Here is a 15152-nt window from a genome sequence, read left to right as displayed (position 1 = left end):
CGCGGTACGAATCGATGCGATGCATATTATAGTATGTACATATGTATATACATAATCGATGGCCGGTGATATTCGTTATGTATTATATTTAGGCAATAAAACGGAACGAATTAACGTCGGTCGTCGATACCCCAAGATGTCGATCGTTTTTCAATTGTGTCGCTTTTATCATGGAAGATCAGCTGCGAACACTTTGTCTGGAATCGATAGAAGAGTACACAGACTACCTCTGCAACAGAAACGTGAGTGAAAACAGGTGAAAGGGAAAAGTAAGTTTGTTTGTTTGCATTTGTAAGGTTAAAAAAAATCTCGTTTATTCGTCACACATGTAGCACACATGTTGCGGCTTTGACGTTAAAATGACGATACGAAATTCAATCGTATCGTTCGACCCGACATTTCAAGCCTTTGTGGAAACAATCTCGACGATGCTAAATTCATTGCGGGATGCTGTCGGTAGTGTGCCACGCGTTGAATCGCTCTTGAATATCGATTGCCAGATGGAAAACTCCGATCGAAAATTACTCGAGGTATTACCTTCTACGTATGTATGTGTCTTCGATACCTTGAACGATCGATTGTACAATGGATCGGATTAAAATATATCGAGTTGAAACGCAGCCGTACGTGTCGGAAGAATGTGTGGAGGAACATCTGGAGGAAATTACGCGACAAGTGGAGAAAGAAAAAATTGGCCCTATAGTCCAGCAAAGGGAATTTGAAAAGTACCAGAGTTTCATGGACGACTCGGAGAGCGTGAAAGTGGAGGAATTGCTGAAAACCGACACAAGCGGTGACAACTTTGAACGTTATCGATCTTTAATCGCATATTACGATCGTTTGTCTCGATCGGTGAAAGTCGAGTTTCATCGAACCTATTTCGCTGGATTTTTCGTTGTTCACCGTAGAGAGGTTCTCGAGTATATCGGTTCGGTGTCCCGCAAAATCAAGGAGGAATTGCTCGCTAAAATGATCGGCGAGTATCAACAAAAGTCTCGAACGTAAGCGAATCGTTACTACATTATCCGATCCGATCGTCGCGCGCGAATCTGAATCGGAATCTGATTAGCGTAGGGAACGAGTATCAACGTATCGTGGATCGTGCGTTGAGCATTCCAGCAAATACGAAGGAACTAATGGAGCTGAAGAAATTTATTCGCGTGACAGAAACGGAAACTCTGGACCAACTGAAAGCACGACTGAGAGAAATAATAAAATATATCGTTGTTTTATCGGATTACTCGATCCTCAGCCCTGTCGAAGTAAAAATCAATAATTTTGCTTTCCAATGGTAAGAATCTCTATCTGGTCTCTGTAATGTGTTATAATTTGTCGATCGGGGCTACGTCGTAGTTACATGCTCCAGGTATTACAAACTTGGGGAAATTTTCAAGCAACATCGAGAAATCGTTTCGAGTAAAATTGAAGAATTTCAACAGAGCCTGAGAAAAAGGATCGAACAATTTGAAAGGGAGCTCGAGACGTTAGCCAGGTACTGCGACGAATTGCAGTACTGGGGTAACATCGAGGAGATCTATCGATACAAAAAGAAGGCCGATCGTTTGGAGAACAAGCTGATCACCGCGATGGATGTGATCGATGGATTCAACGAGGAAGAGGAGTTGTTCGGTTGGGAACCGTCTCAGTATCCGTTACGAAAGGCGGTAAGGTGACATTATCGAGGAGGAGGGTAATACTGATAAGTTTTATTAATAATATCAGTTCCTCCGATTAGGCAGCGGACAAGCTATCGCCGTATAAAAAACTGTACGATGCCAGCTGTGATTTTCTAACTAACTACGATACGTGGATGAGTTCGATCATAGGTTCTCACGATCCGGAGGAGATCGACACCGAGACAGGACTCGCTTATCGAACGGTGTACAGGTCGGAACGGTCGATTCAGGAACCGACGGCGAAAAAGCTGGCCGAAACAACCCGAATAAAGATAGAAGAGTTCAAAGAGCATATGCCTGTGATATCTACGCTTGGTAATCCATCGATGAAGCATCGTCACTGGGAACAAGTGTCGGAAATTGTTGGCTTTCCGATAAAAGTCGACGAAACGACGACGCTTGCCAAAGTAAGCGTATACGTATGTACTTGGGCTGAAGTATGTAAGTGATTTTTGGGAAAATAGGGCGGAAGAGGCGAGAACTGGTTTGTCGTTGCAGATTCTCGATTACGGTTTAGACGACTACGTTGCAAAGTTCGAAGGAATATCGGAGGCAGCGTCGAAGGAAGGGAGTTTGGAGAAGGCTCTGGCTCGAATGCACCTCGATTGGGCAGATATCACGTTCACCGTGAATCCTTATCGCGATACCGGCACCTACGTGATCGCCAGCGTCGACGACATACAATTGCTTTTGGACGATCATCTGATCAAAGCTCAGACTATGAAAAATTCCCTTTATATTAAACCGTTTGAAAAGGAGACTTTGTAAGTAGTAAAAGTACATATGTACATATTTGTAACTGGTTTCCTCCTTACTTGGCATCGTTGCGTCCCGCAGAGAATGGGAGTCGAAGCTGCGCTTGTTACAAAGTATCATGGATTATTGGCTACAAGTCCAAGCAACCTGGATGTATCTCGAACCGATATTTTCATCGCCTGACATTCAACAGCAAATGCCGGAGGAAGGTAGACGTTTCAGCGCTGTGGATAAGGTGCGTGCGTAACGTTCCTTCTCCTCCCTCCTCCTCTTCTATTTCATTTATGTCTCTACATACATACATACATACGTACATACATACGTACGTACATACATACGTACATACATACATATGTAGATCTGGAGAGAAATTATGTCTCTGGTAGCGTCAGATCCTCGAGTACTGTCCGTCGCTGAAATCGACAAGATGCTCGAAAAGTTGAAGAAATGTACGAATTTGCTGGATCTAATACAGAAAGGGCTTACCGCTTACTTGGAAAAGAAAAGATTATACTTTCCGCGATTCTTTTTCTTGTCGAACGACGAACTCTTGGAAATATTGTCAGAAACGAAAGATCCTACCAGGTATAAATTTACTATATATGTACATACTTTATGTATGGTTATTCGTAATATATGTATAGGTTATAGATCTGTTAATATACATACATATGCGATTAGGGTACAACCGCATCTGAAGAAATGCTTCGAAGGAATTGCACGTGTGAAGTTCACGTACGATTTAGAAATAACAGCTATGATATCGTCCGAAGGCGAAGAGATAATTCTTGAAACTACGATCGACACAATGGCGGCTCGAGGCCAAGTTGAAAAGTGGTTGCTCGAGCTTGAGTACTCCATGAAGAAGAGCGTTAGAGCCCAGGTAAGGTGAACGGAAGATGAGAATATTGTAGAAAATTGAAGGAAAAAGAAACGAGTTGTTTCGTGTCGAGACAGGTGATACGAGCAAAGGACGGGTTTTTAAAACAAATCAGATCGAAATGGGCTTTAGAGTGGCCTGGTCAGACTGTGATTTGTGTGAGTAAACTTTATTGGACGGCCGAGGTAACGGATGCGATATCGAAATCGGTGAAGGATGTGGAAGATTACGTGAACATTTGTACGAGGGAATTGAACGAGATAGTAAAATTGGTTCGCGGAAAGTTGTCGACGCAAAATCGCACGACATTAGGTGAGAGCGTTAAAGATAAAAAAAAAAGGATATTGCATTTTAACGAAAGAAACGTTTCAGAGGCATTGGTTACGATGGACGTTCATAGCCGAGACGTTGTAGCGGGACTGTTCGAACAACGAGTTACCGATACGACCGATTTTAAATGGCTGGCTCAATTGAGATACTACTGGACGGTAAAGGAAAAGAGTTGTTTTTCTTGATAAACTTGTGCACAATTTGGGTATTTGCATTTGGTACGTGGACGGACGGTCTGCTTCCAGGAGGACAATTTATGGTCAACGATGATAAACACGTCGTTGAGATACGCTTACGAGTATCTGGGTAATACGTCTAGACTGGTGATAACACCTTTGACCGACAGATGTTATCGTACTTTATTCAGCGCGTTGAGCTTGCATCTCGGTGGTGCACCTGAGGGTCCGGCTGGAACCGGCAAGACCGAGACGACCAAGGATTTAGCCAAAGCTGTAGCTAAGCAGTGCGTTGTGTTCAATTGTTCCGACGGTCTCGATTACATCGCGCTGGGTAAATTTTTCAAGGTACCAAGTTCTCGTTCCATCGTCGAACCACCAGCAAGTGTAGATTCACATTTACTCGTTAATACCGAAATCCAGGGATTGGCAAGTAGCGGTGCATGGTCCTGCTTCGACGAATTCAATCGAATCGATCTGGAGGTACTGTCGGTGGTGGCGCAACAAATCTTAACGATTCAACGAGCCATTAACGCTGGAAAGGATAAACTTGTTTTCGAGGGTACCGAAATCAAATTGGACCCCACCTGTGCCGTTTTCATTACCATGAACCCAGGATATGCAGGAAGATCCGAACTACCGGATAACTTGAAGGCGCTCTTTCGGCCGGTCGCGATGATGGTTGGCGGCATACGTATATGTACATACTATTACATGTATATACAACGTATAAAATGATCGATGGACATTGGGATTTTCAGGTGCCAGACTACGCTTTAATTGCTGAAAACACGTTGTATTCGTACGGGTTTTACGAAGCACGACCGCTCTCGGTGAAGATCGTAACAGCTTACCGGTTGTGCTCTGAACAATTGTCGAGCCAGAATCATTACGATTATGGGATGAGGGCGGTGAAATCTGTTTTAGTAGCGGCTGGTAATCTAAAGATCAAATATCCGGACGAGAACGAAGATATGTTGGTGTTGCGCAGCATCAAAGACGTTAATCTACCAAAGTTTCTTAGCGAAGATTTACCGTTGTTCAACGTACGTACAGTCTTTGTTTCCTCCGTTCTCTGAATTACATAGTCGGTAATAAGAAAAATGCAGGGCATCACGTCCGACCTATTTCCTGGTGTGAAACTTCCACAACCGGATTACACCGACTTGAACGCGTCCGCTTACGACGCCTGTGCGGCGTCCAACGTGCAATGCAGCGCTGTCTTTTTGGAGAAGATACAGCAGATATACGAGATGATGATCGTTCGGCACGGATTCATGATCGTTGGTTTGCCGTTTGCTGGAAAGACAACAGCTTATAAAATACTGGCGGACGCTTTGAAACTTTGCGAAGAACGAGTAAATTACATGCGTACATACATACATCATACATACATACATACATACATACATACATACATACTCCCCATGTATTATACATATGTAGGTAATAATAGAAGAATGGGATTTCTCACAAGGTGGAAAAACACGTTTCAGAACCTGATAAACGAGCACAGCGTAGAAACGTTCGTGATCAATCCTAAAGCTGTTACCTTGGGTCAGTTGTACGGGCAATTCGACCCGGTGTCCCACGAATGGTCCGACGGAATTTTGGCCATCAGTTATCGTGCTTTCGCCACCTCGACCAACGACAATCGAAAGTGGCTAATTTTTGACGGGCCGATAGACGCGGTATGGATCGAAAGCATGAACACGGTTCTCGACGATAATAAGAAACTCTGTTTAATGAGCGGAGAGATAATTCAGTTGTCACCCTCTACCAATTTGGTATTCGAAACGATGGATTTGGAACAGGCTTCACCGGCAACTGTATCTCGTTGCGGTATATCGATCCTTTCGATCCCATCGCGCTAGCTACGTAGCTACCGTCCACTCTCACGTTGGTTCATCTTTCGATACAGGAATGATCTATATGGAACCTGGTGCACTCGGCTGGGATCCTTTGCTTAAATCTTGGATAGCTGATGCCCCAGCTGTAATGGACGAGTGGTTGAAAAACTTTGTATATCGGTCGCTGTTTCGAAGGTTTTCCGTTCCTATATTATATTGGCTCCGTCGCGAGGATGTCGAGGTTCTTGTATTTTCTCTCTACTTTTATACCTATCCAGCGCTACTTTGCTTACTACTTTTCTTACGTCGCAGAAAATTTGTCCCATGCCCGACTCGAATCTTATGCGCGGCTTGACCCATCTGTTGGATTGTTTCCTCGACGAGTACCGCGACGAGAAAATTGCCAAGGAAATGGACGAGTTGGATCTTCGAGCACAAATCGAGGTTAACGTATCTGTACATAATTCGAAACGAAACGAGACGAAATACATATTCCTTACCTTCTTCAGGGCTCGTTTTTCTTTTCGTGCATCTGGGCATTGGGAGGTACACTGAAGGTAAACTCGAGAGAAAGCTTCAGCGTTCTTTTTCGGGGCTTTCTCGAGAGAAGCTTTCCTTCGAACTTGGTGGAAGAGTTTCAGCTGAGGGAGCCGATAGAACCGCCTTTAAAGCCGTATATATTCGTTATGCCGCGGGATGGCCTGGTCTTTGACTATAAATTCATCAAGGAGGTAGGTTGTAGAATCGCGATTTATTAATTATTCGATCGGTCGATGGTGACGATGATGATGATGGTCGTAGGGGAAAGGAAAGTGGAGATTATGGTCGGATGATTTGCTCGATAGTCCACCGATTCCTCGAGACATTCCCGTGAATCAAATAATCGTACCCACGGTGGAGACGATGCGATACACGGCTCTGTTTCGTTTACTAGTGAGCAACGAAAAGCCTGTGCTGTTTGTGGGTCCAACTGGAACCGGAAAGTCGGTCTACATAATCGATTTTCTATTAAAGAAGAACGATCCTGCGGTGAACAAACCGTTGATTGTTAATTTTTCCGCGCAAACCACAGCGAACCAAACTCAAGACACGATCATGGGAAAATTGGACAGGCGACGAAAAGGCGTTTACGGGGCGCCTATAAGCAAACGCTGGATCATTTTCGTCGACGATCTCTCGATGCCGTTGAAAGAAATTTACGGAGCACAGCCGCCGATCGAACTGTTGCGACAATGGCTGGATCACGGAGAATGGTAAATGCTTGTTCGTTTTTGCTTCGACTCGTTGGAAACTGCTCGGTTTGGAAACTCGGTTGGTTGCAGGTACGACAGGAAAGAAAAGAGCATGATAAAGCTGATCGATGTCCATTTGATGTGTGCCATGGCTCCGCCTTTTCGCGGTGGGAAGGATGTCACGGCCCGATTCAAAAGACACTTTGTCGTTTTAACGATATCGGATTTCGATGACGAAGTAATGATCACGATATTCAGTAAGATTATCTTATGGCATTTGGACACCAGGTTTGTAAACTCCCTTCGCTACGCCCACCTCGCGTTCTCTCTACCTTTTCGTCTCTCTATTTTTTCATCGTAGAGGATTCAGCAAAGAATTCGATCCGTGTATCGAGGAAATGGTTTTAGGCACGTTAGACGTGTTCAAAGAAAGTCTCGCTAATCTTTTACCAACACCGGCCAAGTGTCACTATATCTTCAATCTTCGCGACTTCTCCCGCGTGATACAGGTGCTGTCTGATACTTTTGAATCGCGTTCAATTTAACGTCATCGTGATTCGTGATGATACAGGGTGTCCTGCTATCCGTACCAGAAACTATGCCGACGTTAACCAGCATGAGAAAACTTTGGGTTCACGAGATGCTTCGGGTGTTTGGAGATCGTTTGATAGATCAAGAGGATATCTGTTGGCTGGTGGAGGAAATACGCGTCACGTTAAAGAACCGAATGAACGTGTCTATGGACCAACTGTTGGAAAATCTTCTCCCCTCGCAAGTATGTCTCCCTTTCTATACATTTTATACCTGCGTAATATATCTCATACTCGACTCCGAAGAAAGAAGGATCTGTCACCGAGCGAGAACTTCGAAAATTGGTGTACTGCGATTTCGGGGACACGAAGCAGGACGTACGACTTTATCAGGAGGTTCTGGATCTTGAGCAATTACGAGAAATAGTAGAGATTTATTTGGCCGAGTACAACTCTATGACGAAGAAGCCGATGAATTTGGTGTTGTTTCGGTATGTTAGTTGGCCCGATAATACATATACAACTGAGTAGGAGATTAGGACAGATGAATTCGGACGAAACACGCACAGGTTTGCCATCGAACATCTGTCCCGTATTTCTCGCATCGTCAAGCAACCGCGAAGTCACGCGCTGCTGGTCGGTGTCGGAGGGACAGGAAGACAATCGTTGACCAGACTAGCCTCCCATATATCCGACTACGATGTTTTTCAAGTTGAAGTCACTCAACAATATGGCGTTCACCAATGGCACGAGGATATAAAGAGAATTCTAAAACGCGTCACGGCTACCGATCTTCACTCCACCTTTCTCTTTACCGACAGTCAGATTAAAGAGGAGAGCTTTCTCGAGGATATGAGCAACATGCTTAACTCTGGAGAGGTGAGTTTCATTCTCTCTCTCTCTCTCTCTCTTCCTTTATCCATCAAACCGATGTGGAAATATTTTTAGATACCCAACATATTTACCGCGGAAGAACTAGTCGAGATTTACGAACAGATGAAACAAATAGACAGACAACGGGACCGATCGGTGCAAACGGACGGAAGCACTGTAGCTTTGTTCAATCTGTTCGTTCAGATAACGCGCGATCAACTTCACATCGTGTTAGTCATGTCTCCGATAGGCAATCACTTTCGCAATAGAATCAGAAAGTTTCCAGCACTGGTGAATTGTTGTACCATCGATTGGCTTCAGGTACGGCGAATAGAACTTGAACGTTTCTGTGTACATATTCGTTTCAACTTCGTTTCTTCTCATAAGTATCATAAATATCTATTATTTATCGAGCCATGGCCAGAAGATGCTCTGTTAGCGGTTGCAACGAGATTTCTATCGACGATCGAACTGACGGATCACGAGAGAACCGCTGGTATTGACATGTGCCAATTTTTTCACGTCTCTACCGAGACTTTGAGCGTAGAGTTCTTGACTCGATTGGATAGACAGGTTTACGTCACTCCCACCTCGTACCTTGAAATGATAAACACCTTTAAGGACCTGCTAGGGAAGAAACGGGAGTAAGTGTCGAAATGAATTGTCGTGTGAAACGAATTTCAAACGAAATATGTAATCACTTTTTACGAAACAGAGAGATAATAAGCACGAAAACTCGATACGAGCGTGGGTTGGGCCAGTTGGACGAGACACAGAAGCAGGTGGTAACGATGCAAGAAACTCTAAAATCGTTGCAGCCGCAACTGATAATCGCGACGCAAGACGTTCAGAGAATGTTGCTCGAGGTTGACAAGGAGAAACAAGAGGCAGCAGAATTCGAGAAAGTGGTTAAAATCGACGAGGAAGCAGCTGTGGTTCGTTTTCACTTTTCCACCTAATACCTTTCAATTAAGAAAGCTAGGGTTCTTTAGGTTTACGCGAACGAAGCAGCTGCAATTAAGGCAGAGTGTGACGCTGACTTGGCCGAAGCGATGCCAATTCTGAAACGTGCTCAAAGCGCTCTGGACACTTTGACCACTGCTGACATTGCTGTGGTAAGGGCGATGAAAAAACCACCGGGTGGAGTACGATTGATCCTCGAAAGCGTTTGCGTCCTCAAGGTTAGATTCTCTCTCTCTCTCTCTCTCTCTCTCTCTCTCTGAACCGTTGCAACGTTGTCGCTAACAGCAAATAAAGCCGGAGAGAGTACAGCAAGCTGGCGGCACCTTCGTGGAGGATTACTGGAAGTCGGCTCTTCGAATGTTGAGCGATGCAAAGTTTCTCGATTCCCTGCTCAATTTCGACAAGGACAACATACCCGATAACGTGATAGAAAAGATCCGCAAAGAATACTTGGCCAATCCGGATTTCGATCCGGAAAAGATAAAGAAAGTGTCAACGGCGTGCGAGGGATTGTGTCGGTGGGTGTACGCGATGTCTGAATACGATAAAGTATCGAAAGTGGTTGCTCCGAAGAAGAGAGCTCTGGCGGAAGCTCAACGTACTTACGACCAGGCAATGAGCACCCTACGAGCAAAACAGGAGCAACTTCGACAAGTGCAGGTGCTTCTCGTCTCTCGACTAACTTACTTACTTACTTAACTTAACTTACAAACTTTATCAATCGGCTAACAGGGTACTTTCGAACCGCGTAGGAAAAATTGAAAGCGTTGGAAGAGCTGTTGGAAGAAAGAAGAATGGCTTTCCAGGCAATGTCCGATAAAGTGGAGGATTGCGAGACCAAGTTGAAGCGCGCCGAAGACTTGATCGGTGGATTGGGCGGGGAGTACACGCGTTGGTCCGAAACCGCGAAAGCTTTGGGGAAAAGGCGATTGATATTTTCCAAAGATCTGTCCGTACACCCTCTATCAACGACAGTATTATTTTTCTCTTCCTTCCAGGTATCATCGATTAATGGGTGACATCGTGATTGGTTCCGGTGTGGTCGCGTACCTGGGTCCGTTCACGTTGCCCTTTCGTCTGCGACAAACCGCTATCTGGGTAGAACGATGTACCAATTTAAAAGTGATTTGTCATCAAGATTTTCAGTTACGCGACGTGCTCGGGGAGGCAGCCTTGATCAGGTCTTGGAATATTTTCGGACTCCCGAACGACGCTTTCTCCGTCGACAATGGCATCATCATCAAGTACATACTTTTTCTTTCTTCTCTTTCGTTCCTAATCCCATCCCATCTTTCGGAAGTGTTAATTGTTACCACGCGGACTGTCTAGAAATGCGAGGAGGTGGCCATTGATAATAGATCCTGAGACCCAGGCCAATAGGTGGATCAAAAATATGGAGCGAGAAAATAACTTGAACGTTATTCGATTAAGTCAACCTGACTACGGTAGAGTGGTGGAGAACGCGTTGCAATTTGGACAACCGGTGCTTCTCGAGCACGTCGCCGAACAATTGGATGCTGTGCTTGAACCGGTCCTTCTTAAAGAGACGTTCAGACAAGCTGGTGTGCTTTGCATCAAATTCGCCGACTCGATTATCGAATATAATTCCGAATTCAGGTAATTCCGAATTCAGGTAATTCCGAATTCAGGTAATTAATCCCCTCTCCTCTATTCCCCTTCTAGACTCTACATCACCACCAGATTAAGAAATCCACATTACTTGCCGGAAGTAGCGGTTAAAGTAACGCTACTGAATTTCATGATTACACCGGTCGGATTGGAAGATCAATTATTGGGTATTGTTGTTGCAAAGGAGAGGCCGGACTTGGAGTCGGAGAAGAACGCTTTGATCGTACAAGGAGCCGCGAACAAAAAGTGTGTCCGATTCTTTCCTAGTAGATAACCTAGGTACCTATGTACTTATCTAAATATATACATTCTTATTCTTTCCTTTCTGGTGGTGTTGAATGTTGGGAAAAAATTAGACTGCTGCAAGAAACGGAGAAGAAAATCTTGGAAGTACTATCCATAGCCGAGGGTAACGTATTGGAGGACGAAGAAGCGGTAGAGATCTTGACGTCGTCCAAGAATTTGAGCAACGAGATTCAAGTGAAACAAGCAGCGGCAGAACAAACGGAAAAGTCGATCGACGAAGCGAGATTACAGTACACGCCCATCGCTGTATATTCCACTGTATTATTCTTCGCTACCGGTATTAAGTTACAATCTAGATAACCCGCGTTTATACATACGTATGTAAGTACTAACCGAATTATATTTCCCTAATGACTAATTTCGTTTCAGCTACCTTGATAAATATCGATCCTATGTATCAATATTCGTTGTCGTGGTTCGTTCATTTATTCGAGCTAGCCATCGACAACACGGAACCGGCGGAAACCGTTGAACAACGGCTAACTGATCTTATGAAATATTTCACCTATTCCCTCTACACGAACATCTGCAGATCTGTATTCGAGAAAGATAAACTATTGTTTTCCTTGCTCTTGGCGATTAAATTGCTCGAACAACGAGCAAATCTTTCTCTATCGCAATGGACATTTTTACTAACTGGCGGAATCGCTATTGATAATCCGCATGCAAACCCGACAACCTGGCTACCGACCAAACAGTGGAACGAATTGTGCAACCTCGACGATGTCGAACAGTTCTCGGTTAGTTTGCATAGTAATAATAACAACGATGACGATGATTATATTGTATAATATGTTTGTATGATCGTTTCAGGGTATTCGAGTAACTTTCACCAATAACACCCAAGAGTGGAAAAAATTGTTCGACTCGAAGGAACCGCAGAACGAACCGATTCCTCTACCCTTTCAGCATTCCAATCTATTTAAAAGAATGTTGATATTGAGGTGCATTCGTCCCGATAAAATCATCCCAGCGGTACAAAATTTCGTCCAAGGTATCAGAAATCTTTCTAAAGCACATTTCAGCATTTCGTATTGTTACATTACTTCGGTGTCACTTTCAGCGGAACTCGGTGAGCAATTCGTCGAACCACCGCCGTTCGATTTAGCTTCGTCTTATGCCGATTCCAACTGTTGCACTCCGTTGATATTCATTTTGACGCCTGGTACCGATCCGGCGCAACTGTTACTCGCGTTCGCCGATGAGCAAGGTTACAGCGCGAATCGTCTATTTTATCTTTCCCTCGGTCAAGGTGAGCGCGAACCAACTTCGACCGTCCTCGTCGTCGAAACTTTCAATCGAATTTCAATTCGGTGATAGGACAAGGACCGATCGCCGAGGAAACGATTCAAACGGCTGTAATGGTCGGTAATTGGGTGGTCTTGCAAAATTGTCACCTAGCGATCAGTTGGATGAGCACTTTGGAAAAAATTTGCGAGGGCCTGGTACCCGATGCCATTCATTCCGAATTCCGTCTCTGGTTAACCAGCTATCCATCCCAACACTTTCCTTCCGTGGTCCTGGAAAATAGTATCAAAATGACCAACGAACCACCAAAAGGTCTAAGGGCTAACATCGTTAGATCGTACACCAGCGATCCGATCGGTGATCCGGACTTTTTCGAATCCTGTTCTCAGACCGAGTACTTCAAAAAACTTCTTTATTCGTTGTGCTTCTTTCATGCTGTGATCCAGGAAAGGCGCAACTTTGGACCGATCGGTTGGAACATCACCTACGAATTCAACGAAACCGATCTTCGAATCAGCGTTCTGCAATTGCATCTTTTTCTCAATCAATTCCAGGACGTAAGATTCGATGCTCTTAGATATTTGACCGGGGAATGTAATTACGGTGGCAGAGTGACAGATAACTGGGATCGCAGAACTTTGAATACTATTTTGCAGAAATTTTACTGCCGGTCGATATTTCTACCAACCTATTCTTTTCTATTTCCTATATACGTGTAGTGTTTTACTTACGATCCATCCAACCACTTTCTAGAGAGCTGCTCGCCGACAAACGTTACTACTTCGACGAAGCTTCGACCATTTATTATTGCCCGAGCTTTCGAGAGCACGAAGCGTTTATGGAATACACTAAAAGTTTACCTTTCATCACTGAACCCAGTGTTTTTGGGATGAACGAAAACGCGGATATCATCAAAGATCAGAATGAAACGAGTCTCTTGTTTTCCTCGCTTTTACTAACTCAGGTACGTTACTCTCCACTCCTCGCACGTTTCATCGCAACTTTCTTACCTTAAATTATACATATATTATCTTTCTTTCTCCATTGCACTCTTGCGCAGGACCGTGTGGTACGTGTATACTATATTCGTCATTTGTTCATTTGCATTTCATACTCGTTTTATACACCGAGTACAAATAATTAGTCGGCAACTTTTTCTTTGCTCTTCTGTAAACCATACCAATGTTCGTCGAATGGTTATTTGTACTCGTTCTATTTACCCTACCTATTATCTCATGACCTTTTCAAATATTTCGTTGCACCTTTCTGCTGAATATCTAGGATCTTTGGCAATCCGCGCAGGTTGGTAAATCTACAATACGCGATACCATATCTAATATACAGATAGATTTGGATAAAAAATAAGTTAACCTTCGTCTGCTTCCTTTTACTCTACCCAGGAAAGAGGTAAATCTGGAACGGGTCAAGCCACCACAGATGAAATAGTGTTTAAAATGGCAAGTGATATGTTAGAAAAATTACCAGATAATTATGATCTTGCTGCGACACTTGGAAAATATCCTATGTCCTATGAACAAAGTATGAATACTGTATTGGTACAAGAAATGGGAAGATTCAACAAGCTTACCACCTATATTAGAACCAGTCTAGAAAATATCAAACGGGCTATCAAAGGTTTTCTTTCTTCGTTTTCTCTCTCCATTTTCCTATGCACTTATCTATTTATTTACAATTAATGTCCACAGGCTTTGTTATAATGTCTTTTGAATTGGAAGATATTTACGATGCAATTTTAACTAACAAAATACCTGCTTTGTGGCAACAATATTCGTATCCATCGCTAAAACCACTTGGTAGTTACATACACGATTTGTTAAGCCGTTTGAACTTTCTTCAAGTAAGACCTTCTTTACTTATTAGTATGTATTATACATACACACATACGTCATAGTTATATTAAACATATTATGCTCATCTGCATCATGTACATATTACGTACCTATGTACATACTTATATTACGTACTGTGTGATATAACCACCGTTTTCACCACCCGTACGCAAACAGGAAAATAGAATTTTTCATTTATTATAGGAATGGCACGAAAAGGGACCACCGGTTCTTTACTGGATCTCGGGATTTTACTTTACCCAAGCATTTCTCACAGGAAGTAGGCAAAACTATGCGAGAAAATATCAAATTCCTATAGACCTTCTGATTTTCGACTTCTTCGTACTGAACGTCGATACAACTCCCAAGTCTCCGCCCGAGGATGGAATATATATATACGGATTGTTTTTAGATGGCGCCAGATTTAATAAAGAACAAATGGCTTTGGATGAAAGTTTTCCAAAAGTGCTTTACGAAAACATGCCAACTGTAAGGAATACACAACATTCGCACGTTTCTTCCTTCTTTCTTCTTCCTTTTACACATTCTCTTTCTCTTTCCAACTTATTATCAATATCCTTCTAAATACAGATGTGGTTAATTCCTACGACCAAAGAAAATATAAAACAGGAAGTAAAGTATACTTGCCCCGTCTACAAAACTAGTGAAAGAAGAGGAGTTTTATCGACTACGGGACATTCGACCAATTTTGTTATCGCTATGACTTTACCTACGATAAAACCACCGGAACATTGGATTATGAGAGGAGTCGCCCTACTTTGTCAACTATCTGAATAAAAATTATTCCTTCTTCTTTTTCTTCTTTCGTTCGTTCATTTCTGCGATACTTTCC

General features: G+C 43.3%; 1 protein-coding gene across 1 annotated transcript; it reads left to right on the top strand.

The window, feature by feature from the left end:
* The first annotated feature begins 152 nt into the window (after positions 1 to 152).
* On the top strand, positions 153 to 15097 carry LOC108577191 (dynein heavy chain 7, axonemal-like). Its single transcript, XM_017940306.1, has 45 exons — positions 153 to 242; positions 333 to 530; positions 622 to 1001; positions 1070 to 1291; positions 1367 to 1664; positions 1736 to 2083; positions 2175 to 2440; positions 2514 to 2667; positions 2791 to 3017; positions 3114 to 3315; positions 3390 to 3624; positions 3685 to 3800; positions 3888 to 4166; positions 4242 to 4499; positions 4580 to 4864; positions 4928 to 5176; positions 5315 to 5660; positions 5740 to 5909; positions 5981 to 6112; positions 6178 to 6399; positions 6470 to 6921; positions 6991 to 7188; positions 7262 to 7409; positions 7472 to 7675; positions 7737 to 7921; positions 8000 to 8309; positions 8379 to 8624; positions 8718 to 8947; positions 9019 to 9238; positions 9296 to 9484; positions 9552 to 9926; positions 10019 to 10191; positions 10265 to 10510; positions 10596 to 10883; positions 10950 to 11141; positions 11252 to 11478; positions 11571 to 11941; positions 12015 to 12195; positions 12265 to 12453; positions 12522 to 13119; positions 13203 to 13413; positions 13850 to 14084; positions 14156 to 14307; positions 14504 to 14788; positions 14891 to 15097. The coding sequence occupies exons 1-45, from the start codon at positions 171 to 173 to the stop codon at positions 15095 to 15097; spliced, it is 10971 nt and encodes a 3656-aa protein (XP_017795795.1). The 5' UTR covers positions 153 to 170.
* Positions 15098 to 15152: the final 55 nt, after the last annotated feature.

The sequence above is a fragment of the Habropoda laboriosa genome, unplaced genomic scaffold (assembly GCF_001263275.1).
Source record: "Habropoda laboriosa isolate 0110345459 unplaced genomic scaffold, ASM126327v1 scaffold597, whole genome shotgun sequence".
In the NCBI taxonomy this organism is placed as follows: domain Eukaryota; kingdom Metazoa; phylum Arthropoda; class Insecta; order Hymenoptera; family Apidae; genus Habropoda; species Habropoda laboriosa.
This window is presented reverse-complemented; position numbering and strand designations above follow the sequence as displayed.

Bases quoted from the DNA above. Each gene is read 5' to 3' on its own strand.
- LOC108577191 (XM_017940306.1), top strand. From the start codon at position 171: ATGGAAGATCAGCTGCGAACACTTTGTCTGGAATCGATAGAAGAGTAC. The intron at 4,500-4,579 runs GTTGGCGGCATA...TGGGATTTTCAG, and splicing joins TTCGGCCGGTCGCGATGATG to GTGCCAGACTACGCTTTAAT. The intron at 10,511-10,595 runs GTACATACTTTT...CGGACTGTCTAG, and splicing joins GACAATGGCATCATCATCAA to AAATGCGAGGAGGTGGCCAT.